The sequence below is a fragment of the Balaenoptera borealis genome, assembly GCF_965194805.1.
Source record: "Balaenoptera borealis genome assembly, chromosome: 16".
Taxonomy (NCBI): domain Eukaryota; kingdom Metazoa; phylum Chordata; class Mammalia; order Artiodactyla; family Balaenopteridae; genus Balaenoptera; species Balaenoptera borealis.
This window is the reverse complement of record NC_138872.1, coordinates 69,125,305-69,149,312: the sequence shown is the minus strand read 5'-3', so window position 1 is coordinate 69,149,312 and position 24,008 is coordinate 69,125,305. Positions and strand designations below refer to the sequence as shown.

The 24,008-nt window shown below is 40.6% G+C and overlaps 2 protein-coding genes across 12 annotated transcripts in view; one reads left to right on the top strand and one right to left on the bottom strand.

Moving 5' to 3' along the window:
• Window positions 1-24,008, top strand: part of ZKSCAN2 (zinc finger with KRAB and SCAN domains 2) — a 502,693-nt gene that overhangs the window by 320,037 nt on the left and 158,648 nt on the right. The window lies entirely within an intron of this gene.
• Window positions 1-24,008, bottom strand: part of TNRC6A (trinucleotide repeat containing adaptor 6A) — a 105,539-nt gene that overhangs the window by 25,145 nt on the left and 56,386 nt on the right. For 6 of the 11 annotated variants that reach the window (XM_082362375.1, XM_082362369.1, XM_082362373.1 and 3 more), the window contains 8 exons: window positions 11,506-14,079; window positions 9,986-10,162; window positions 8,915-9,090; window positions 7,754-7,786; window positions 6,090-6,170; window positions 5,634-5,685; window positions 577-719; window positions 37-183 (listed from right to left, as the gene is read on the bottom strand). In XM_082362375.1, coding sequence (XP_082218501.1) covers window positions 37-183; window positions 577-719; window positions 5,634-5,685; window positions 6,090-6,170; window positions 7,754-7,786; window positions 8,915-9,090; window positions 9,986-10,162; window positions 11,506-14,079 — 3,383 coding nt within the window. The remainder of the gene's footprint in view (window positions 1-36; window positions 184-576; window positions 720-5,633; window positions 5,686-6,089; window positions 6,171-7,753; window positions 7,787-8,914; window positions 9,091-9,985; window positions 10,163-11,505; window positions 14,080-24,008) is intronic. The other 5 variants (XM_082362376.1, XM_082362377.1, XM_082362370.1 and 2 more) reach the window with 3 other exon arrangements.

The window sequence follows — 24,008 nt, the reverse complement described above, 5'->3', positions numbered from 1 at the left end:
ATCAACAGAGAGCCTAAGATACTCATGAGGACTCACCTGTCTAACAGAACTCAAGGTTTGCATACCCAGCCCTGCTATGGCGCCAAGGGCCTGGTTAGGCAGTGCACTATTTGAAGGGGGAAGCTTCATGCTTTGACTGGACATAAACTGCATGTTTTGGGATTCATCTGCTACAATGCCATCCTGATTGGACAGACAGAAAGATGTGCAACACCAGCCAAGCAAACAAGTGGAAGGGAGAAATCATTGCAGGAACAGAAGAGAAGTCATATGACATTCCAGCATCAACAGGAAACAGGCAGAAAACAGAAGAGATCGGATTAGTGTTAATTCTAGAGTACATAAAAAGAACCAAACATACTTTATGGGATTAAGAGGAAAATATAAATGCAACCCCTATGATAAATCGAGACATAAAAGGACAATGAACTACAAGTCCAGTAATATTTGGCACTGGGTTATAACACTTTATATTATATTAAATGTTCTAAATTGTTAATGAGAAAATTATGCTATTAAGTGTATTGCTTTCTTAGCCACAGGGTAAAACAAACAAAAAACAAACGAACAACTTACCTTATCAAAATAAGGACTGCGCTCCATGGAAGACTCTTTGGAAATCTGAGGCCGAGAACCAGGGCCTTTCCCGACCGTTCGATTGTAATCACCAATATTTAGGCTATGTTTATCTATCTCCATTCGTTTGTCTTGTAACATTCCTAATAAATGCAGGAGACTACGTTATCAAGTAGGAAGATAATTAACCTAGATGGTTTCAGATAAATGTACAGGAGAAAGAAAAATACTCACTTCCAAACCAAAATGACTTCTGCCTTGACCAGGACATGTGAAGAATGCACTAGCATTTAATAAATCTTGCATTCCTCACAAGTTGGGTTTAGCGAATACTGTTATTTTATTGAACCAAATTAACTTGAAAATAGACTAGGAAATAGACGGTTAAGACATCTTTGTTCATCTATAATCTGCTTAATTTTAAAATAACAACATAGTTTGCAATAACAAACAACAGAAATAGCACCAAGACAAGCCATCATCTAGCAGATGCTTACAAAGTGCCAGGCACCGTTCTGAACGTGCATTCTCATTTAATGCTAATAACTCTACTATCATCACCCCCATTTAGCAGACAGGGAAAGGTCTTCCTCTTTTCTCAGGGCTTGCTCCGCTCTCCTCATTCTGACTAAGCTGCAATAAATATGACCTCCTCTCATGGAAAGCCCCTGTCCGGCAAAAAATCTTTACTCAAAATAGCCAGCTCCCAGGCTACAATCCTACTTAAACAAATCTCTTAACTTCACATCCTTATCTTATTATACCCGTTCTGGGTTCTCTTTCTCCTCCTCTTTCCATAGCTGAGCCCACTTCTTTGTGTTTCTTCGATGCTGGTATGTACTCAGTATGTTCAAGGTCTCACTCTTTCAATTCTCTCTCTCTCAAACTGGCCTCCCTCAGGCTTATTCACTACCAAGGTGACCCTCAAACACAAATGCCTACTCTGACTTCACTCCTGTGCTCAGTCGCACATCTTTAACTGCCTGCTAAGCACAGCCACTTGAATGCCCCTTTGTCACTTTTGACAGGTGAAACCAAGCACATGATATCGCCCCTAGATCCTCATGGGACTCAAAAGTGGCATCTTCATTCTCCTAGTCACACAGCCTTGAGACCTTGGTTTTTACCTTGCGAAAATACCTTCTCCTCCCATTTCCCAGTTCCTCAGTCTCCACATTTTCTCAGTCCTCAGATCTCACCCATAATCTCTTTGCAACTGCTGTCCTTCTTTGACATGCCTGCTGCTGCAGCCACCACAACACTCACCCCTACTACCCTCATCCTAGGCAAGTGGAAAAGAAAAATTTTTAACAAAAGGAAAGTATTCTTAAAATAGGTACAATTTTCAAATGCTGCTGCTTTCCAGAAGTACTGGTCCAGATATGTGAATAACCCACCTTTCAGCACTTGTAATTAAGAGCTCTCCCTTAAATGGCAACGAACTTTTTTTTTTTTTTTGGCAACGAACTTTTGCAACAACCTCTCCTCTGTTCTCTTTCGCCCGTTAACGGTGTCACCATTCACTGACGCACCCAAGCTAGCCATCTTGAACTCTTTTCCTCACTCTCCACATCTAATCTTGTAACCAAACCCAACCAACTCTTCTTCCAAGTCTCTCTCCAAGCTGTTCTTTCCTAACAATCCACATTATTTTTGCCTACCTAAATAAAATCTTTTTCAAAAAGTGGCACGATACATCCTCTCTCCAAACCACTCCTCCAACCATTCCGCGTCACTTTATTCATTCAGTCATTCATTCATTTATTTAGTTTTGGCTGCGTTGGGTCTTTGTTGCTGCGCGCAGGCTTTTCTCTAGTTGCGGCGAGTGGGGGCTACTCTTCGTTGCGGTGCGTGGGCTTCTCACTGCGGTGGCTTCCCTTGTTGCGGAGCATGGGCTCTAGGCACACGGGCTTCAGTAGTTGTGGCACACAAGCTCAGAAGCTGTGGCTTGTGGGCTCTAGAGCACAGGCTCAGTAGTTGTGGTGCACAAGCTGAGCCGCTCCGCGGCATGTGGGATCTTCCCGGACCAGGGCTTGAACTCGTGTCCCCTGAATTGGCAGGCAGATTCTTAACCACTGGGCCACCAGGGAAGTCCCCGCATCACTTTAAAAACCATCTGAGTGCCAAATGTGGCAGCCGCCCCTTGACCAATCCTTTAAGAAGGCCCTTGGCTAAAGTTACCAATGACTTGTCCTAACCCCCAGGATCAAATCCATTCCAAGACAATCACTTTCCTCTTCTCAAATCTCTATTCTCATCTGACTACTGAAAAATTACTCTAGTCTACTCTAACTTGTTCCATTTCTCCTCAGATCTTTCCTTAAATGTCATTATTCCCCCTAGAGTTTGTCTTTGGTCCATTACTCTATAAGCCTCCAGACAACCTTCTTTTTTTGTTAAACTTTTTTACCTTTTTTTTTTCCTGGCCGTGCTGGCGCAGCTTGTAGGATCTTAGTTCCCCGACCAGGGATCGAACCCAGGCCTTTGGCCGTGAAAGCGTGGAGTCCTAACCACCGGACGACCAGGGAATTCCCTAGTCAACCTATTTTTGAGGCTGTACTATCATCAGTGTCTAGTTACACTTACTATCTCCAGCCCTATCTCTTCTAAGCTCCACATCCAGATTTTCTACTGCTTACTGGACATCACCACATGGTTGTCATAGCAACTTTAAACTCAGTAACCTTGTCTATCAAACCTGTTTCTCCTACTATATTTCCTATCTCAAATAATGGCCAGTTATTGATTTATTGTCTCTCAGCTCCAAATGCACACTTTTTGACTGCTCTGTGAAAATATCTGGGCTCTACATTTCTTTCCTTCGCCAGTTGGCACTGAGGCTTTGTCACTAGAGGGCGCCGGAGAGACACTGCAGGCGGCAGTTTTGCCTACGTGCCCTTGGCGGCTTTGGCAGTGCTTCCAGCTTCTCCTGTGCCCTACACTTGCAGTGCAGGGTGGTCAGCCTCGCTCAGAGGCCACCTTCTCCCAGCATTCCCACGTACCTCCAAGCAGCTTTGTAGCAGAGTGTCTAAGGTGAGACATCTCTCCATGAACAGCTTTTCCCAGCACCCTAGAAGGGTAGATTTCCAGCAAGTTCCAACAGCACAGCAGCACAGCAACCTCTCTGCCATTCAGTGAGCCATGGAGGAGGCAGAGCCTTGTCATCACAGGAATAGACACATATTCTGGATACGGACTTTTTTCCCCTGCCATCCATGATCTCACAAAAGGCCTTATCCATCACTCCTCACAGCACTGTGAGGACGTGATCAAGGAACGCATTTCATAGTAAAGGAAGTAGAGTAATGGGCTTAACTAACTGGTCTTACCACATATATCATCACCCAAAAGTAGCTAGCCAAACTGATAGGTACAAGTGGTTCCTGAAGACCCAGTTACAAAGCAAGCTGAAAGACAACATCCTAAAAGGATGGGCTTCTGTCCTACAGGATGCAGTTAAGAACCGATGTCACTGAACCAGCTGGCAAGGGGGCGGGGGGGTCACCTGCTGGCTGGAGTGACTGACTCTGATTACCAAGGGGGACCTGGTTTCCTGCTACAAAATGAAGGCAGCGAAGACTCTGGAATCCGGGCAGGTGGGCAGGGGGTGGGTGTGTGCTTCTGGGGGTGCTTCTTAGTAATTCCATGCCCAGTAGTAAAGGTTAATGAAAAAACTATAACAACCAAAAAAGGCAAGATGGACTGAGGGCTCAGACCCTGCAGGAATGAAGGTTTGGGTCACTCCATCAGCAAAAGCACCCAGAGCAGCTGAGGTGCTGGCTGACAGTGGGGAAGTATGGAATGGGTAGTAAAAGAAGGAAGCCAAAGTTACCAACGAGAGCTTGTGACCAATTACAGAAATAAGGATGGCAGTAGTTTTGCATGTTATCTATTGCTTATCTGTATAGGCCATTTTCTTTTCTCTTCCCTTTTTTCACTTTTTAAGCTGTTGAACAGCTGTTTAAGCTGTTGATTTTACAATTTAGTCTTTAGGTTACTTCTTATACCTGCTATTCATATATTCATATATTCTTGAGGAGTCTCGTTATTACCTCTTCCTAGCCAATCCCTCATTAGTCTAATAGTGATTCTTTACATTTGTATTAAACTTTCCCTGTTCAAATTACTATGTAGTTTCTCTCTTCTGCCTGGACTCAGACTAATACAACAGCAACAGTACCACATACTAAACTGTCCAGGCAAGAAAGCTGGGAATTATCTTTTACCACACCCTCACCCTCATCCTCCATAGCGAATCTATTCAAGCCAGTTATCAACTTGTATTGATTCTAATTCCTATATCTCCACTGAATTAAGATTCTTCCCACCAACTGTCTTAGTTTAGAGCTTTGAAAATTCTCACCGGCTACAGCAACAAATCTCTAACTGGTTTTGCTATGTTTAGTATCTTTTAGTCTTCCTCTGCTGCCAATGTTTTCTGCCCCAAGATATTTTCAATCTACAGCCATGATTATTTTTGTAAAACATAAAACCAAATCATTTCATTCTCCTGGCTTAAAATTCTTTAATCCCATACTTTCAGAATAAAGCTCAGACACCCAAGCTCCTCATGATTTAGCACCTACCTAGTTTTCTAGCAACCTCACCTAGGTAAAGCTTTTACCGTCACCACACTCCCACCACCTCAACCAATTTATATTTCTTCTTCCATTACGTGGAACTACTTGTTATTTCTCCAGTATGGTTTAAGATAGCTCTATCATGTATCTGGGTCTTTGTACACACTGTTCCCTAAATTAAGAAGACTATATCACTCAACCTGGATAACTTATTCTTGACAGGACTAAATTTGAGGTAACCAAAGACTAACAGTACCGCTACCTTAGATCTGCACAGTGACTTACACTTTAAAAGGCACACTAACTCATAAAATCCCCACATTCTAATGTATGCTAGAGAGAATAGGAACACTGAAACAGAAACCCAGGTCTCCCTCTCCTGGTCAAGGTCAGTGCTCTTTTAGTAGGATCATGTCACAGATAAGTTTCTCCATCAATGATGAATATAAAACTCAAACTGATTTAATTTTTTCTTACCTCCAGAAAGGTCCATCTTATTGCTCTGTACATTTTCTTCTGGTGAGTCTCTCTGAAGAAGGAAAAAGTAGCATGTTAGTAGACCTTAATTTATCAATGAAAATAAATTAAAAGTGAAGAATTTTACTTTATTTCCTTATCTGTGAAATTTAAGTGGCTCATAAAACTTCATTTTTCACTAATATGATAAAAAAAAATTTTTAAAAATAAGACGTGAAAAAAAAAGATACGTGATCAATGTTTTTAGCCAGAACTATAAAAATAAAGAAGACCTCAAAGCCAAAAAAAAAGAAAAGAAAAGAAAAGAAAAAGACCTCATGGAAAATTTTATTCTAACCTCAGCATATTCATAAGGACTCAAAAGAATTATTTGTTAAGAAAACAAAAAAATGAAATTAGGGTAAGTTTATGGATCACCATTAAAAGGAGAGGAGGTCGCCAAGAAAACATACTTACCGAAAAACTGATATTTGAAAACTGTTTAACAAATGGATTTATCCATGCTTCTTCTTGTTTGTTTCCACCTTTCATCATTCCCTTTGTAAAATAAAAGAGTAGAAAGATGCCATGGCCATCTCTATTTATCTGGGTATAGTGATGGATTAATAAAACTTCAAGACAATTCCCAACTCTCATTTTTAGCCAATAAATTTCTCCTCCAACCAACTCTTCTCACAGAGTTGTTCATAATTAAAAATCAACTTATTTGATTTTCAACTTCCTTTGCTCCAGTCCTCTGGTATAGCTGTAATGCACAGAGAAATCTCTAAAGGCAAGCAGTCAGAAGGAAAAGACAGAAGCAAAGGGCCTTGATGACCCACAAAAAGTAAAAAGGTCCTCTGGATAATGGAGAACTATTCATCCGACAGTTTCCAATTTATAAATGAACTGTGTCCTACAAGATTAATCATAATTTGGATTTGTAGAATTCTCACACAAAACCAAAGTAAGAAGAGTCACCAGGTTTCAGGTTAGTCCAAAGAAACCAATTAAACCCATAATTTAATTATGCTATGTGCACTGTACTGAAAAAACACCATATGTTTCCATATGAAAGAGTATTTTAAAATTCCAATTTATGCTGCCAAGAACACAATATCCCCAGCAGCAACTAAAGCTGGGATTCCTCCTACTTGGTGTTGGCTTTCTGTGGCTGCTTAGGGTATGGGAGGTACGGAAACTACTTGGAGACATGACTTGAGAGAATAAATGGTCCATGATTAGCAGTCTGGTAGATGGGGAGGCTGGAAGCCATAGAGACCAAGGCCTCCCATTAACGTGAGGATCACAGAACCATTCTCAGTTTGTTGCCTTCATTTCCCTTTCCCATTGCTACTACCTATTCCTTCTGACTGTGGAACAGAACACAGCTTCGTAATTTCCCCCTAATTGCAGGTCTCTGAAGCAAGCATCTAACCCTTTCCAAGGTTTCTGAAGTAGGCTTTGATTCCTTTTCCTTTTTCACCCCCACCCCATGCCTAACTGGTTGCCAAGACCTGTCTCTTTTATTCCAAATGTCTCTCACAACAATCCCTTCTACTAAATATTTATTCTTGCTTCCCAATTCAGGCTGTCCTTTCTAACCAGAATGAATGCAGAAGCTTCCTAACTAAGATCACTAACTCTGGTCTCTCCTCTGTTCCAATTTATCTTTCATACTATCACTGGTTAGCTTTCTTTAAAGAAATTAATTTTAAAAACCAAACTGATGTTGCCTTCTATTCAATTTGATTGGCTCCATATTTTAAACAAAATAAAGCTCAAATTCTCTGGCATGTTACTGAAAACACTTTGGTATCTGCCCCTAATCTAACTACAGATTAGACTGTCACCTCTTCCCTAAAATTCTGTATTTTAGTAACATCAGGCTAACACTTTCCCTAACACACCCCACTCCCAGGCATCTTCCAAATTCAAGCTAACACTCCTTAGAGCAACTCTTAATGCCCCATACTAGACCCTGAGCTCCTTGAAGGTATCCTCTTATCCTAGTGTTTCTGAACCCCCAGCACCAAGCACAGTACCTGGCACACAGCAGAGGCTAAATAAATATTTGCAGTTGCTTTCTAAAAGATTTTTACTAGTAGAAACAAAGGAGAAAGAGTAAAAAGGCTACACACCCTTTCCCTTCTCCTTTTTTTGCCACTCAGACCCTGTAAGGAAAGACAAAGTCACAAAACAGCATGGTCCAGTGGGAAGAACACAGGGTTTGGAATTGGAAGACCTAAACTTAAGTCCTTGCTCTGTCACTTACTAGTTATGCAACTTTGGGCAAGTCACCACTTTTTCCAGTCTCAAATTCCTCATCAGTATTCTATCTCAGAAGGTTATGAGGATCAAATGATTTATGTAAAATATGGGAAAGCACTTCATAAGCTATATGGTGAGGCAATAGGCAAATTCAGCCAAATGAAAAATTTTAAAAATGAAAATGGCAGGTCCTAGACTTAGAATCCCAGGATAAAAAGGGAGGGACCCTGGCAGTGAGCTACTGGGTATTTGACTTCTAAGGTCCCTCAAAAAGAAATTGTTCTCAAATAGGGTGGAGAAGATATATCAGAATCACCTGGGGGACTAGGCACATATTTTCGAAACGGTCCCCAAGAAAATCTGACACCAGTGTTCTCAAACCTGGCTCTGCATCAGAAACATTCAGAGAGCTTGTTCAGGACAAGAAACTTGGTCCAATTTCCAAAACAACAGTAGCCTAGGGTATATGAAATTATACTTTTTAAACAAATGCCATACAATTCTGATGAACAGCCAGGTTTGGGATAAGATCTGTCCACATTTAAAAGCAAAACAAAACTCTATTCATTCCTAGGGATTTTTGTCACAGGACCTTTCAGGGTGGAGAAGGGACAAAGATGGGGGATGAATGAGGAGGATGGTAACTCTGGGTAATGGGGAGGTCGGGGACTCCAGCTGAGGAGGTGGAATGGGAGACGAACTGGCAGTGGGATGGAAAGAGTCGACATGGAGATTTGCCCTTCTCTTCATCCTCGGCACTGCAGGCACCACCCTGGGGCGAGGGGTTGTCCCAGGCAGCACTGGTGGAGGGGGAGGAGGAGAGAAATCCCAAGCTGTAGCAGTGGGGAGAAAGGAAGTTCCTGTAGTCTCGTGTTTTTCTAGGTGGCTGCCCATACAAGAGGTTCTACCTAAGTTGGGGACTGCATAGACTATACTGATTGCCATAAACGGGTAGGCAGGACATTAGTTTTCCGTGGGTAAACTACCTTTGGAATTTAAAGTTTCAAGGGCTTTGCCCTTGAAATGTTTACCTTCGATGACATTTTCTTTGTATATGGTGGCCAATTTAAAGATGAATTAAGCTCTTGAGATGAATTACTATTCCACATTCCAATCTCTACATCCTCTTCCTCTTCCCAGCCAGTGGGGCGATTTCCAGGTAATGGCATATCATCACCACACCAGCCATCTTGCATAGATTTTGGCCCTGATTGTGGATTTGTGATAAAGAGAAACATGCTTTAATCAAACAATTCTCTCTGGAGGCTGAGCATTCATTAGGCAGGCAGAGCTGGGGGAGAACCTAAAAAACCCTCTTTTATCTCCCTTACCAGATCTGCATGGCAAAAACGTATGTTATATGCTGAGCTACAAGCTACATTAAACAAGAATTTATTTTCATTAAAATTTTCAATAAAACACCTGCCATGCTTTTACAAATCAGAGGGTTCCTAAACATGGGACATTGGTGGCATTCTTGTTCGTACTTGCTTAGCAAGCTGCATGGTGACGCACAGGGCCAAGAGGATGAACAGAATTTTTAAAAATTAATTTTAATACATATTTTTAAGGAGAATGGCCCAGAAGTACAGCAAGTCAAAAGCAGAAAGTATTTCATCTCTATACTCGGCCTTTGGAATTCCTATGGGAATAGTGACAATGTTCATCTGAATATTGAGGGTCCTTCCTGAACTCTGTTCATTTTCTGTGTAATACTCAGGGAATTATCTGGAACCTGAGCCAGACAGTTTGGACATGTGTCCCCATGACTATTATACTCAGCCTCTCGTGCTGGATAGCATGAAAGTTGCTTGACTATTTCTAAATAATCCAATTTGGTAAAATATAATTTAGATTTGGTGAAGTACATGCAAATCATTAATAGTTATACACTTCTAAGAAAAAGAAAAGATAGGAAATTCAGAAAGGTAATAAAGCAAACCACGTTAACAAGTTCAAAGAGCCAAACAGATAGTGAAATCTTCTAGTATGATAATACACAGATACATTATCAATGACGTAAGCGTTATCCAATTACTTAATTATAGTCAATGAGATCACCACTGCTACAAAACGGAAACCAGGAATTATCAATAACTTACCAGATTTGCTTAATGCTTGTGGACCAACAGAGCTGGAGCCCCACGTGGACGTGCTGGATGCCGCAGCAATGGGTTCGCCCCAGCTGGGACCACTGTCTACGGGTTTACCCCATGCCGAAGTACCATTATCCACAGTTGTGGCTGGAGTAGAAGTCTCACCCCAGGGCTCACCCCAGCCTTTAGAAAGTGTGGGAAAAGAAGTCATCAGCACATGGTAGGGGCAATAAGGAATACTTAGGGAACAAAAAGAAGAAGACCTTCACATTTATGTATTAAATAATAATGTTGTGATAGGCAGAAAGGATGGCATCTGTTTTATGTAAAGAAGACAAATAATTTCCCATTATTGTAATTTAACTATATGGTATGAATTTTTTTTTCACCTCTTCTTTCAGAATTGCCCTCTGGGTGTACAGCAGATTCTTTTGAATAACCTTAATTATGGCAAGTCATCCTCCTTTGAAGATGAATTTAACTCCTGGAAAAGTCAAGTCATTCTGAGTCAAACCTAGTGAATTAAAGCAGGTGATCAAGCTGGGTACAGTATGTGTATAAAATTTTTACTATACGTACAACCTTTCAACATCACTGTTCTGGAAAAAGCAATTTACTATAAGACTAATAATAGGTAGGCATCCTACTTTTATACATGCTGAACAATGCTTCTTAAAAATTTTTTATTAGGTTGTCCAAAGCAAGGCAAAGCCAAGCCATAAACACATTGTTTAAAAGAACCAAAACAGCCTTTCCCTTAGACACATTACCTGTTTTTTCTAAGAATTATATCTAAATTAATAATACTCAGAAAAAAAATTAGGTGCTGAAAGGTTAGTTCATGAAAACACTTCTGTCTCTACATCCAATGGGATTATTATTCAATAAAACCTCCATTAACAAAGACAACACATCTCAATGACAACTAATGAAAAATGTCATTGTCAAGATAATTTGCAGAGGATAGGAATTAGTTCCTTGCTATAAGACGAAAGTGGAATATACTAGAAAGATATTATTAAATGTTTTAAGCAAACATACATACACGCTATATCCAATAGACTTAGATTTCATGCTTAAGTAAATTCCTTCTAAGGCCAAATATAGTACCTAGTTTTTTAGAGAGCACTGTGCTTATTAGATACTTGTTTTATTTCTGGGGATATTTTAGTCAAATAATAAAACCAAAACGTGATGGCTTGACTCAGAAGAACTGAAAAAAGTGTACAGCATTCCAGCTTGACATCACTTTTCCAATTCTGCCTTCTACAGCATTCCTAACAGAGAATGGAGTATGTGGGATTCACAGCCAACACTGCCAAAGGCAGAGCCCTGTTCCCTGATGGTAAACACCTTCCGCATAATTTTCTTCCCTATAAACTTCTCCTGGATTAGAGTTAAAAAAAAGCTTTGTGTGCACATCCAAATACTTCGTTAAACAGATCTTATAATAACAGTAACTTGAAACAAGGTTCACAATACTGCGAAGTACTTTGTAACACAGACTCCATAAAATAAAAACTTACCAGAGCCACTGCTTGCCTCTTTGTTTGAGACGGCACTTGCAGATGGCAGCAACTGATGTGCCTGTGCTTGCTGGTCTGAACGGCTGCTGCCATTTGGGACGTTTTTGGTCCACATGTTCACGTTTTTGTAGCTGTACTTGCTTGGATCGCCCCAAGCTGAAGTCCCGTCGTCGATCTCCATTTTGCGACGTATGGATTCTGGGGATGGTTCCTCCCAGCCTGTGGGCTCTTCTTCTTTTGTCGGGGCTGGTATAGGTCCTCCCAGCCAGCCTGTACCAGGAGGTTTGCCTGTAGCTGATGGGATTCCCCAAGATCCAACATCTTGTTGCTTGTTCCAGTCTGGAGAACTGACTGGCTTTGACGAATCTCCCCAACCTAGAGACTGATTAGACTTTGGAGGATCTCCCCATCCCTGGGAAGGATTCGGTTTAGAAGATTCATCCCATCCTGATGAATTATTTGGATTTATGTTATTTCCCCAAGTAAAAGAACTAGTTTTACCAAGTTCGTTCCAACCAGAAACGGACCTATCACTGTCACTACCTCCTGAGCTAGATTTCTTATTAGCCTCACCCCAATGGTTACTCCTTGAAGTTTCTCCCCAGTTATCACTGGCAGAAACGGACCAACCTTGGTTTGATTTTTGTCCATCACCCCATCCCTGTTTGTTCTTTTGCGAATCATTCCATGCAGACTTCTCTTCTTTGCAATTCCCCCACTGATTGCTCTTGGCCATTCCTGTAGCAGCAGAATCATCTTCCCATCCCCCCTGGCAGTTTGAGCCTTTGGAATCTCCCCACCTCAGAGTAGGTTTGGGATCTCCCCACCCCGATACAGATGAGGTATCATTACTACTAGGGCTAGTCTTATCTGTACATGCCCCTGAGTTAAAAGTCTGTGTTGCAGAGCTTCCCCAGGCCTCTGTCCCATTGTCAGTCTTTCTTTCCCCTCTAGGTGATGTTTCGGTATCCCAGGCAGTATTCTGCTTAATAGGAGTCTGTCCCCAACCAGAGTTGGATAGGACACGTGGATCTAAGTCAGTTCTGTTTACAATGCTTTGGAGTAATGTGTGCTGATCAATTTTTCGTCTATCTCTACTCTGATTTTCCCCAGTTACTTTTTCCTCAAGGCGTCCAGTGCTTTCTGTACTACCTTCACTCTCCACTGTACCTCCCGTTTTGGCCCACACACTGTTTTGCTCATTTGTCTGAGATGTGGCAGAACCCTGATCCTCTTCCTCAGTAGATTTCCATCCGTTTGTAAACTTCTTACCATTGCCATTTGCACTGTCACTGGAATGCTGATTGCTAGGCAGTTTGCTCCATTCCACGCTGGGTATATTAGTGCCAGTGTTTTGTGCAGGAGTTCCCCATCCTCTTCGACTTCCTCCAGAATTTGCACCATTTCCCCATGATGCACTCTGGGAATTCACTGCCCCAGACTCCCACACACCTCCTCCTTTATTTGTGTTAACTTGAAAGTTAGTGCCCATAGGCCCGTTTATGCCAGGCTGCATTAGAGTTGCATTCACAGTGTCACCATTAGCTTGGCCATTAGGGCTTGAACATTTGTCTCCAGAGTAATTAGAACCATAGGCACCCCATGTAGTACCGTAAGAGCCTCCACTTTTTGACTCTCCATTGCTAAGGTGAGAAAGGGAAGTGCCATTTACAACCGACGGAGCCTGTATCTGAGGATGATTCATTGTGCTCACACGCCAGGCCCCTGTATTACTAGGCAGTTCGTTATTCTGTACTGAACCGGAGTTTGGTAAACTAGAGGTCACAAAGTTAGTAGTGTTATTTGGTCCAGTCATTTCAGTGGTAATATTTTGAGGTTGACCACTGAATGAAACCTTCTGTGTACCACTTACTTCAGATTCACAAGTTTCCTGAAGGCTTCCCCAGGTACCATGGGTAGAAGAACCACCCACTTTAGAGTTAATACTCTGATTGTTAGGCATCTGGCCTAAGGTACTGCACTGAATATTGATGCCAGAACTACCACTCCCTACAGGCCCTTTTAGGGCAAGTCCGTTGTTCTCTAACACTGGCCAGGCACCATGGTTGCTAGCTGAATTCAAAGTGCTTGGATTTAACCCTCCATTTGATGAAGAACTTACAGTGCCCCAAGCATTCATTCTATTGTTGCTACTTTCTGATTTGCTTTCAGGAGCATCCACAGAGACCTGACATGTGCTTATTATGGCTCCATGGGAAAAACCCCATGGCCCAGTACTACTTCCATGGCCCACATTATTGCTGCTGCTACCAACCACAAACTTGTTTTGGGATCCAAGTCCAGTGCTATTCCGAAGGCCATCATTTTCACCACCTGTGCTCCCTGAAGCCATGATAGTGACGTTTCTCTCTGATTCAGAACTGGAGGCAGAATCAGCGTCCACACATTCTGAGGCCAACTCTGGATCACTGCCAGGGACTGAGGGCCATGCTTCTTTTTCAGGCGAGTCGTTTACAACAGCATTCTTACAGTTTGTGCTAGAGTCACCTGTAGAAGACACAGGTCCCCGCTGCGAATTTTCATAATGGGATCCTGAAGTATTGTGGTTTATATCTAGAATAAAGGAGAAGCACAGAAATGTATGAAATGTTTGGAAAACTGACGAATATATTATAAATGTACGTGGCTCCTCAACATCAACAAGATATAATACTTGGCAGTGTAATTACAAGGGCATTGGTTATATCTCAGCCACCAATTTTCCATATCCAATAATTAATTCCACATAGGCAGGGAATTTTGCTGCTTTGTTCATGGATGTTATTCCAAGAGCCTAGAGCAGTACCTGGAACATAAGAGTTCCTCAATAAATATTTGAATGAGTGAATTGTTAACATATCAGCAAGTAAAGAATTTGGAGTCAGGAAGGACAAGGTAGTAATGATGTATTAGGATAATGGAGCAACCCAGGCTTGGAGGCCCAACATGGGAAAGAAGGGGCTGGGATATAAATGGTTAAGGACAAGTGAACAGGCCAAACTTGATAAAATGTATTAGAAATATATTAGGAATCCTTTTCTATCCATACTTTTTTAGAATAGCTTTTTCACACAACTGTTTTGGGTATTACAAGTTTATAAGAATTATAAAGCCTTTTCCATTATATTTCCATTTCATTAGTGTTCATATTCAATCTGAAAAATACTGCATGCAAGTAAAAATAATTTTAGTTCTACTCTCCTTCATAAAAATGTCTTAATAGCCATGTTTATTAGAAGACAACAGAAAAATGGCTGATATGCTGAAGATCAAAGTTATTATGATTAAAAAATCAACTGCTGACATTTGAAGACATTAATGACTAGTCACATAATCCTATCTTAGACTTACTGCTATGTACTGATGTTATCATCTAGTTATTGTACTGCATGTAGGGCAGGCAGTTTTAGTGCTTCTAATGCTTTCCCAAATTCATTACTCTCATTCAGTTTAAGGATCTGGTAGTTAGAACTCCTCAGAGATATTAACCTGCATAAGATGTTTGCATTTAGACTGTCCCTAGCGGGTTGCTCATATTGTAGTTCTCTACTACAGTAGTAACCAGAATCATATGTAGTGTTTCTAAGTAATACATATGCTCAAGTCATGTCCCAGATGCAATGAACCAACCACCAGGCATTGTAAGCCCAGAAAGTAAGTGTCACTCACTATAAGGGTATTGCTAATATGGAAAATCAGGTTCATCTTGCATCATTTTCTCTCAAAGCACAATTGTTAAGCAGCAAAAGGTGATGCGCTAGACAGAGTAGCAAAAAAAAGGACCAGACAGAGACCAAAAATGTATACATAATTCACCAAATATAGATATACAGATATAGATATATAGATATACATTTTAAAGTTCTGTGACTCTGACTTCTGCTCTCTGATTAAGAATCATTTGGCAGTTTTAAGCTGCCAAGTAAAGCTTTTCATCTTTCAGTGCCCATGAGGAGGATTCTTCTCATGAAATAAAGGACACTAAAATGTCACTCAGTCTCACTGGGTAAAAGCAAATCAACAGACCAGCACTGCACTGCCAGCAACACCATTTGACACGCTGGAGCACGTGCTTTATGTGCAATGTTGTCACAGAATCCTTGAAACAACCCTAGAGCACAGGCATTACCTTCACTTTACAGATGAGGAAATCGAGGCTCAAAGGTGGTAGAAAATAAGGTAAGAAAGGCAAGAATCATCATTAGGTAAAAAAGCAAGGGGCCCAGAACATGGCTGGAACTCTAGAGATACCCAGGTGCAAGTCTGGACTCTATGTAGTAGCTGTATGACCAAACCTGCAAAATGCGGATACAAACAGTACGTACGTACTTCTTTACCTGGTTGTTTAGTTAACCTACTGTCATACGCGAAGTATGTAGCTCAGTGCCGGTTTCAAGTAAGTGCTCCATGAAGGGCAGTTTGGTGTAGTGATTAAGGGCAAAACTCTGAAGCCAGCCTGCTTGGGTTTAAAAGCCACTCTGCCATTTACCAGCTATGTGACCACAGGTAAGATCCTCAATCTTTCTGTGCCTTAGTTTCTTCATCTGTAAAGTGGGAATAGTAACAGTACCTATCTCACACAGCTGTGAGGATTAAATGATTAATAATTAAAAGTGCTTTGAACCATATCTGATCCAGATTAGGTACTTAATAAATGAGGACCATTATTTTCACTAATTAATGTGTATCAGTGATTATCATTATTTTTCAGTCCTATCTCTAAAGCACATGTCATTCCACCATGCCTCCCTCATGAAGAACAAAATTAGAAATCATATAAGAAATTGCTTACTTTAAATCTCCATTTAGATATCTCAGAAAGGATGCCAGCTCCTAGATTATATCCCTACAGGTGCCTCCTCCCAAAGGAAAAAAACAATCATGCTTCTTTACTAGTTTTCCTCATCTCAGTAAGTTTCCTAAAACCTAACATTTATCCTTGATTCCTTCCTGTCCAAAACATCACGAAGTCCCAAATCCATCCACTTTTCTCCAAATCTAAAACAAGCAAGCCATCACCATCATCATCTCATGGACTACAGCAAAATGGGATGAAAAAAGATCCTAATTGTAATGGCCACAAAAACTATAAAGGAAGTTGGTGGACTTCCTTTCTGGCGCCGTGGTTAAAAATCTGCCTGCCAATGCAGGGGACACAGGTTCAAGCCCTGGTCCCGGAAGATCCCACGTGCCACGGAGCAACTAAGCCCGTGCACCACAACTACTGAGCCTGCGTGCTGCAACTACTGAAGCCCGTGCGCCTAGAGCCCGTGATCCTCAACAAGAGAAGCCACCACAATGAGAAATCCGCACACCACAACAAAGAGCAGCCCCGCTCGCCGCAACCAGAGAAAGCCCACACGCAGCAATGAAGACCCAACACAGCCAAAAAATAAAAAACTATAAAGGAAGTTGGAACAAAGCTAACATAAATACTTAAAAAGTCATATATGATTAAACTTTACTGCAGGCCATAGAAGACAACTTGATTAAGTATAGAAACTTGTTCCTCAATAGGAAGATATAACAATGTTCCTTTTAAGTTTAATTCAATTATAAAAAAATTACTAACAAGAGTCTGTAATTTGATTAAAGTGATTTAAAAGTTCACGTAAAACAAATAAGAGGATTAAAAAAACTCTTGTTATCATGTAACAGTTAAATAGCACTGTACTACCAGAGTACATAAGAACTTCACTTGAACAGAAAAAGTAATCCAGAAACAGACCCAAGTATATTATCTAAGGTTATATGTCAACAGTTAGCATTTTAAATCAGCAAAAGAAAAGGAATATTCAATACTTTATAAAGATTTTTTTAAATGGACAATCTATCAAAAACAATTCCAAATGATTCAGTGTTAAGACGAAACCAAGAAGTTATTTGTGAATGAGAATTTTTTATACATAAAAGCAAAGAAAGAAACAATTAAAAAAACAGAGATTTGACTACTTACAAGTTTGTTTTTTTTTAATGCCCAAATACATCAAAAGCAAAAAGCCCCAGAAAACAGCAAAATACACTTTGCAAACCAATTCTATCACCTTTAATGTTAGTGAAACTTTCTCTCACAATCTGGTCATGACCTAGTTTGGAGGTGGTAATGTTCTAAATTTGCCTTTTGCCGTGTACTCCCATGCATTTTAGGAAAATAAGAGATGCCATCAGTAATTATTAGCTAAAATTCCATTTTTAATCTGGAATCTACTCGACACTTTCCCAAAAACCTAAATTAAAAGGTATCTCGGGCTTCTCTGGTGGTGCAGCGGTTGAGAGTCCGCCTGCCGATGCAGGGGACACGGGTTCGAGCCCTGGTCTGGGAAGATCCCACATGCCGCGGAGCAACTGGGCCCGTGAGCCACAGCTACTGAGCCTGCGCATCTGGAGCCCGTGCTCCGCAACAAGAGAGGCCGCGATAGTGAGAGGCCCGCGCACTGCGATGAAGAGTGGCCCCCGCTCGCTGCAACTAGAGAAAGCCCTCGCACAGAAACAAAGACCCAACACAGCCAAAAATAAATAAATTTATTAAAAAAAAAAAAAAAAAAAAGGCTATCTCAAAACCTGCATTTACCAAGGCTGGATCACAAAGACATTTTTGTTATGAAAAACACTGCAGCTTAGACAGAAAAATAAAAATCTAAGAGTAGGGGAGTGGGGTAGGGAGTCGGGGTGGGGGTGGGGAGATTACTAGCCTGACTAAAACTATAAAAAGTGCAGGACTCCTCAGCAACCACGACTAAAACATTTCCGCGCCGGAGACCACTTCAGAACTGGAAGACGTCAAATAATATATTTCCCTTACACATAAGGAAGCCAAAAGCCAACATTACAAATGATCTGGAAGACAAACATATAGAAACATCATGAAGTAGAAGATGATAATTACACTTTTCCAGGAAATGGGAGGAAAGGGGACAGTTCAATATCACTGAGTGTAATGCAAAATACAAATTTTAAACTAAGATTTGGAAGACTGCACTGAGAAACATCTGAAATCCAAAATATCATCAGCATCCTACTCTCATACAAAATTGCCTTAGCAGGACTGAGGGCAGCTCTAGTACCATACCTCAAAAAGAATATTAAAAAAAAAAAAGGAATTCCCTGGCGGTCCAGTGGTTAGGACTCTGCGCTTTCACTGCCGAGGGCCCTGGTTCAATTCCTGGTCGAGGAACTAAGATCCCGCAAGCCATGAGGCATGGCCAAAGGAAGAAAAAAAAAGAACATAGCACTGCATTACGTAGCACCTATTCAGAAAGAAGATATGTGGGGTAGAGCAAAGACTGGTGATAATTCAAGGGAATTGCGTAATTCATTCAGGAAGAATTTAGATCCAGGAAAATTCATACAATTTTCTAATTAAATATGTATCATGTAACAAAATGGCTAAATATGTGCTTTCTGCCTTAAAGACTTCCAATCTCACCAAAAAGAAAGACCTTCAGAAGTTAAGAGTATTTAGGTTTTATAGTATTTCCAGGAAGTATGAACTGTTATCATTGGGAATATGAGAACCTTAGAGGCACAATTTCAAATAGTATTTGAGTGAGAAAGTTAAAAATCTTTCCTTAGGGACTTCTCTGGTGGCGCAGTGGTTAAGAATCCGCCTGCCAATGCAGGTTTGAGCCCTGGTCCGGGAAGATCCCACATGCCGCAGAGGAACTAAACCCGTGCGCCACAACTACTGAGCCTGTGCTCTAGGGCCCACGAGCCACAACTACTGAAGCCCACGCGCCTAGAGCCTGCGCTCCACAACAAGAGAAGCCACCACAATGAGAAGCCCGCGCACCGCAGCGAAAAGTAGCCCCCGCTCACCGCAAATAGAGAAAGCCTGTGTGCAGCAACGAAGACCCAATGCAGCCAAAAAAAATTAAAAAAAAAAAAAATGTATCCTTAGTTATTCTAGCCTCTAGTCCAGGGGCTGGCAAACGTTTTCTGTAAAGGTCCAATTAGAAAATATTTTAGGTTTTGCCAGCCAGATGGCCTCTGTGGCAACTACTTACCATAGTAGCTAGGAAAGCAGCCATAGATACCATGTAAATGAACGGGCATGGCAGGTTAGAGAAGACAAATGCAATACCACAACCAAATGCAATGTATGGATCATGACTGGTTTCTGGGGTAGGGACTGTGGGGAGACGACTACAGAAGACATTCATAGGGTTGTTGCTCTAGACCAGGTGGTGAGTGTCTGAACCAGGTCAATGGTGGCAGCAGTGCAGAGGAGAGAGGAAAGCTGAGAGATGTTCTGGAGTTAAGATCAGCAGGGCATGATAAACCAGTGGCCTGTAGACATGAAGAAGAAGGAGAGTTAAGCATGATTTTAAGAGTTCTAGATGGGTGACTGGATGAATGGGGTTGCCGACCTTTTGAACAATGGGATCCAGAAGGAGAAACTGGTATGTGGCAAGATAATGAGTTCGATTCTGGACATGCTGAGTTTGAAGGGCCCAACATCAGCTGAAGACATCCAGAAGACATGGAACCTAAAACTGGGGAAAGAGATGAAACAAAGCCATGGGAGGGAATAAAATCTGAAAACTGGTCAAAGAAAAATGAAAGAATGAAAGAGCTTTAAAAAGGAGGAAATGGTCAATGATAAAAAATGTAGATATATATTAAGATAAGAATGAAAAAGTCCGTTTTTTAACCACAATTAAAAATAAAAAAAGTCTGGATCTGGCATACAGAAGATCAGTGCCCTTAGTAAGAGCCACTTGAACCAAGTGAGCAGGAGCCAGGTTACAGAGGAATGAAGTAATGTATTAGAGATTCCAAGTATAGATTATTTTTTTAAGAACTCTAAAAGTAGAGAGAAATTCTACAATAGCCCCAAGAGAACAGGAGTTTAAAGGAATTTATTTTAAAGATTATAAAGACCTGAATATGTTTACAGACCATGGGACAAGCTGAGAGCAAGAAGTGGAAGTTCCAGGACAGCGAGGACGTGTATTATACTGAAAAGACAGCTAAGAGCATAGGTGGATGGACAGTATTTTAATCTTTAAACATCTCTGGAAACTTTAAGTTTCTTAAAAAAATCGAAATGTAGGAAAATCTATAGTGTAATATAAAAAACACTCACACACCCCTCACCTTAAGAAATATACTACTAATATAATAGAAAACTCCTGTGTACCCCTCTCTTGATTACATCTCCTTTCTTCTACAGTAAGTAACTGAGTGGTAACCACATAAAATGCTATATTTGAGTTTATTCATAAGCAAAATACGTTGTTTTGCAAGCTTTGTATTTTATATAAATGATATCACACTATAAACAAAAAGACATTCTTGGTACCATCTGCAAAAATGTGAACATGAACTACGTATCACAGGATATTGCTGAAAATATCCCTCTTCTGCTTAACGGTGACTGTGGTATCATGGTTGTATAGAAGACTATCCTTATTCTTTAAGAAATTACCTGTGGAAGTATTAAAGGTGAAGTGCAATGAACATCTGTGCACACGTGTGCATATGTATCTATATATAATGTACTAGTAACGGATGGATTTGAATCTATTTGTTTAACTTTTCTGTATGTGTCATGTCAGTTGGATGATAAAAATGTGGGTTGGAACACTCTGGCCCATAAGAACAATACTGCTGCCAGCCCTGTTAAGCATTAAGTCCCCCCAAATCCTTTATCACATAGCCTTCAGGCCCCCCAAATTCAAGGGTTTTTTGTGGGAGTAGCAGGGCCTGATACCTTAAGGCTCTAAGAAATCAACTGCAAAAGAGAGGTCCTTCAGTGATGACTGAAACCATCACTAAGTGTTTGAGGCACAGCCACAAACTGGCAGCTCAGCCTGCAGAGTTGTGTGGTTTGACCAGCACAGGGTTCTAAAAACTTAAAATGAGAATGTAAAGGTAGTCAGGCAGGGTACAAAATTAATACATTTACCACAGTTCCCATTACTTCTTTTCATCCTTTACTCCACTTACCTGCTAGCCTATGAAGGCATTTAGTTTGTGTGACCTCTAATTTAGAAAATACCTAATGTCATCTAGGTACTATCCCTCTTCCTTGATTGCAGTGAATGAACAAGAAATGCACCCTGTGAGTACAAGGGAAGTGCATCCAGCACTCCTCATCTTTACCATGCAAACTTTTAAGTAAATGTCTATGTATGTATTGCATGTATTGATTTAAATGTCAAATCTATTCCCTTACCTATCTCTGTTCAGGAAACAAAAAAACCAAACACAAGTACAAACAGACAAAACAGTTAAGATTATGTTCCCACATTTCTGAACTACATATAATTCACAACATGCAATTTTGGGTTTCTGGGCTATTGTTCATGCTGTTTGTACTGTCCAGTACGCTGCTCTTCATTGATTGCTAGGCTACTCTCTAATCTGCAAAATGAAAATTAAACATGTTAATACAGTGTGTGGGTCATAAGCACCCCATAAGGGTTAGTCACTATATTATTATTATTATTGTTGTTATATTATTATTAGCCCTTCGGGAGCCAGGACAGACCTAAGAAGTCCTCCCTAATTCACAGACACCCAATGCTCTATTATGTGACTGGTGTTTCTATTATCATTTCTAGTAGCACCTAAAAAATATTTTAAGGTAAATATGTGACTATGCTGTTAAAGGGGGATTCATAAAAGTTTAAAAAAAGACAAAAGCACAAGTCTGGTTCTTCTGCAGAATGCTTTGCCTTCATCCTCTGCAGTCTCTAGCTGTGTGGGGATTTAATTTTAAGCCTCAGTCAGATTGCTGCACCCTCCTTATTTCCATCTTAACCTCCACATTCACTCAGTCCACCTTTGTAAAGTTGTTTTAGAAACAGGTGGGATATTTTTCCTTCTCAGCCTTGTTTTGAAGACTTCTTCCTATGCCCACATCTTAGGCTTTCTTTTCATCTGAATGTATACCCATAACACTTTTGGGTTTCTTGACCCATATCAATTTTTGAGAAATAAGATTCTTATACTCCCATCGTTTCCATTTCAAAAACAGCTTTGCTTTTTCATTTCCCAAATTGAAAAAGCATATTCAACATATATTTTCTAAATTTACTATCCCACTTTCCTGTTTGTTAATTATCATACCACTATTACTTAGCTTGCAGTAGGTACTCAAGCATTTGTTGTATAAATAACCTCTCCTAGGTTTTAACCACAATGATGCTGATGACTCAGTACATCTGCTTTGCTTCCAACCTGACTTCCCAGAGGAACTTCAAACCAAATTATTAATTGCTTGGCATTAGATCTAACATGTCTAAACCAGACTCTTCCTCCTGAAAAGTGCAGGTCCTTCGGTAAAAGTTTCAGGGAAGTTAATTCATTCAGTGCCTAAATATTAGGCACTAAACTAGCTGCTTTAACATGTCACATAAAATCATCCTCAAAGCAACCTTACAGACTGGGTACTACGCTTTACAGATTAGCAAAGACAGTCAGATAAGTTCAGTGATTTGGCCAAGCTTATGCAAGAAAGTGTGTAGGGGAGTAGAAGTAAGTATTAACTTGGGCTGATAATTTAAGTTTGCATCCTTTCCAATAATGTGCTTCTCTGATTACCTATGCTAGAAAAATCACATCTGTGTCCTCTTCCTCCTTACCTATCACTACCAATATGCTGCCAAAGCAAAGCACGGTTGTTATGAACATAGCTTTGGAGTCAGACAGATCTCGATGTGAGTGCAGGCTCTGCTACTTATTAGCTGTGAAATACCATATTACAATGTAGAGTAGTTCCTGGTATATATAAGAGAGCATAGAGGTAGAAAGTGAATATTCTACCTGGGATAGTTAGGAAAGGCTGCTCAAACGAGACTCGAACACACGGAACAATTAAGTAACCTGCGAAGGTCACACATGCTGGTATATGGTGGAGCTAGGACTTCAAAACCAGGTCCATCTGGCTCTAGAGACTCTGTTCATTACCAGTCTGCTACTGTTTTCATGTGTGGGAACCCTGATTATCCTCAATTCTCTATATGACTTGTGGTAAAAGTGTCAAAATAGTTCAATAAGTGAATGGACGAACCAGTCGTCAGAACATATCAAAACAAACTGGGCTTTGAGAAAATTGTAATCACATACTGGATATATCTTCTGCCTCACAATCATTACTGAGCTGAGAAAAGCCATTCTGAGGCAATAACTGAAATGCATGTGCTCTGAATAGAATCTTCATGGGTGGTAGTCTCTTTACTGCACGTGGTAACTGATCTCAAGCCATTTTTGTCTTGGTGCCTCAGTTTCCTCTACTGAAAAGCGGAGATAAGAACAGCTTACACCTCTCAGGGTTGTTGAGGATTAAATGCAATAACGTGCACAGTTGCTTAGCACGTAACTTAGAGGGGGTGCTCAATTTTAGCTATAAGCTGTATATTAAAATGGGTAAGATCTGGAGGGAGAGCTCTAGTTAACCTACAGGAAACATTTTCAGATTCCCCATTCATAACTTCTGTATAGAATTCTTATTTTTACAACACAGATATTGATGAATACAAATACATCACCAAACAGGC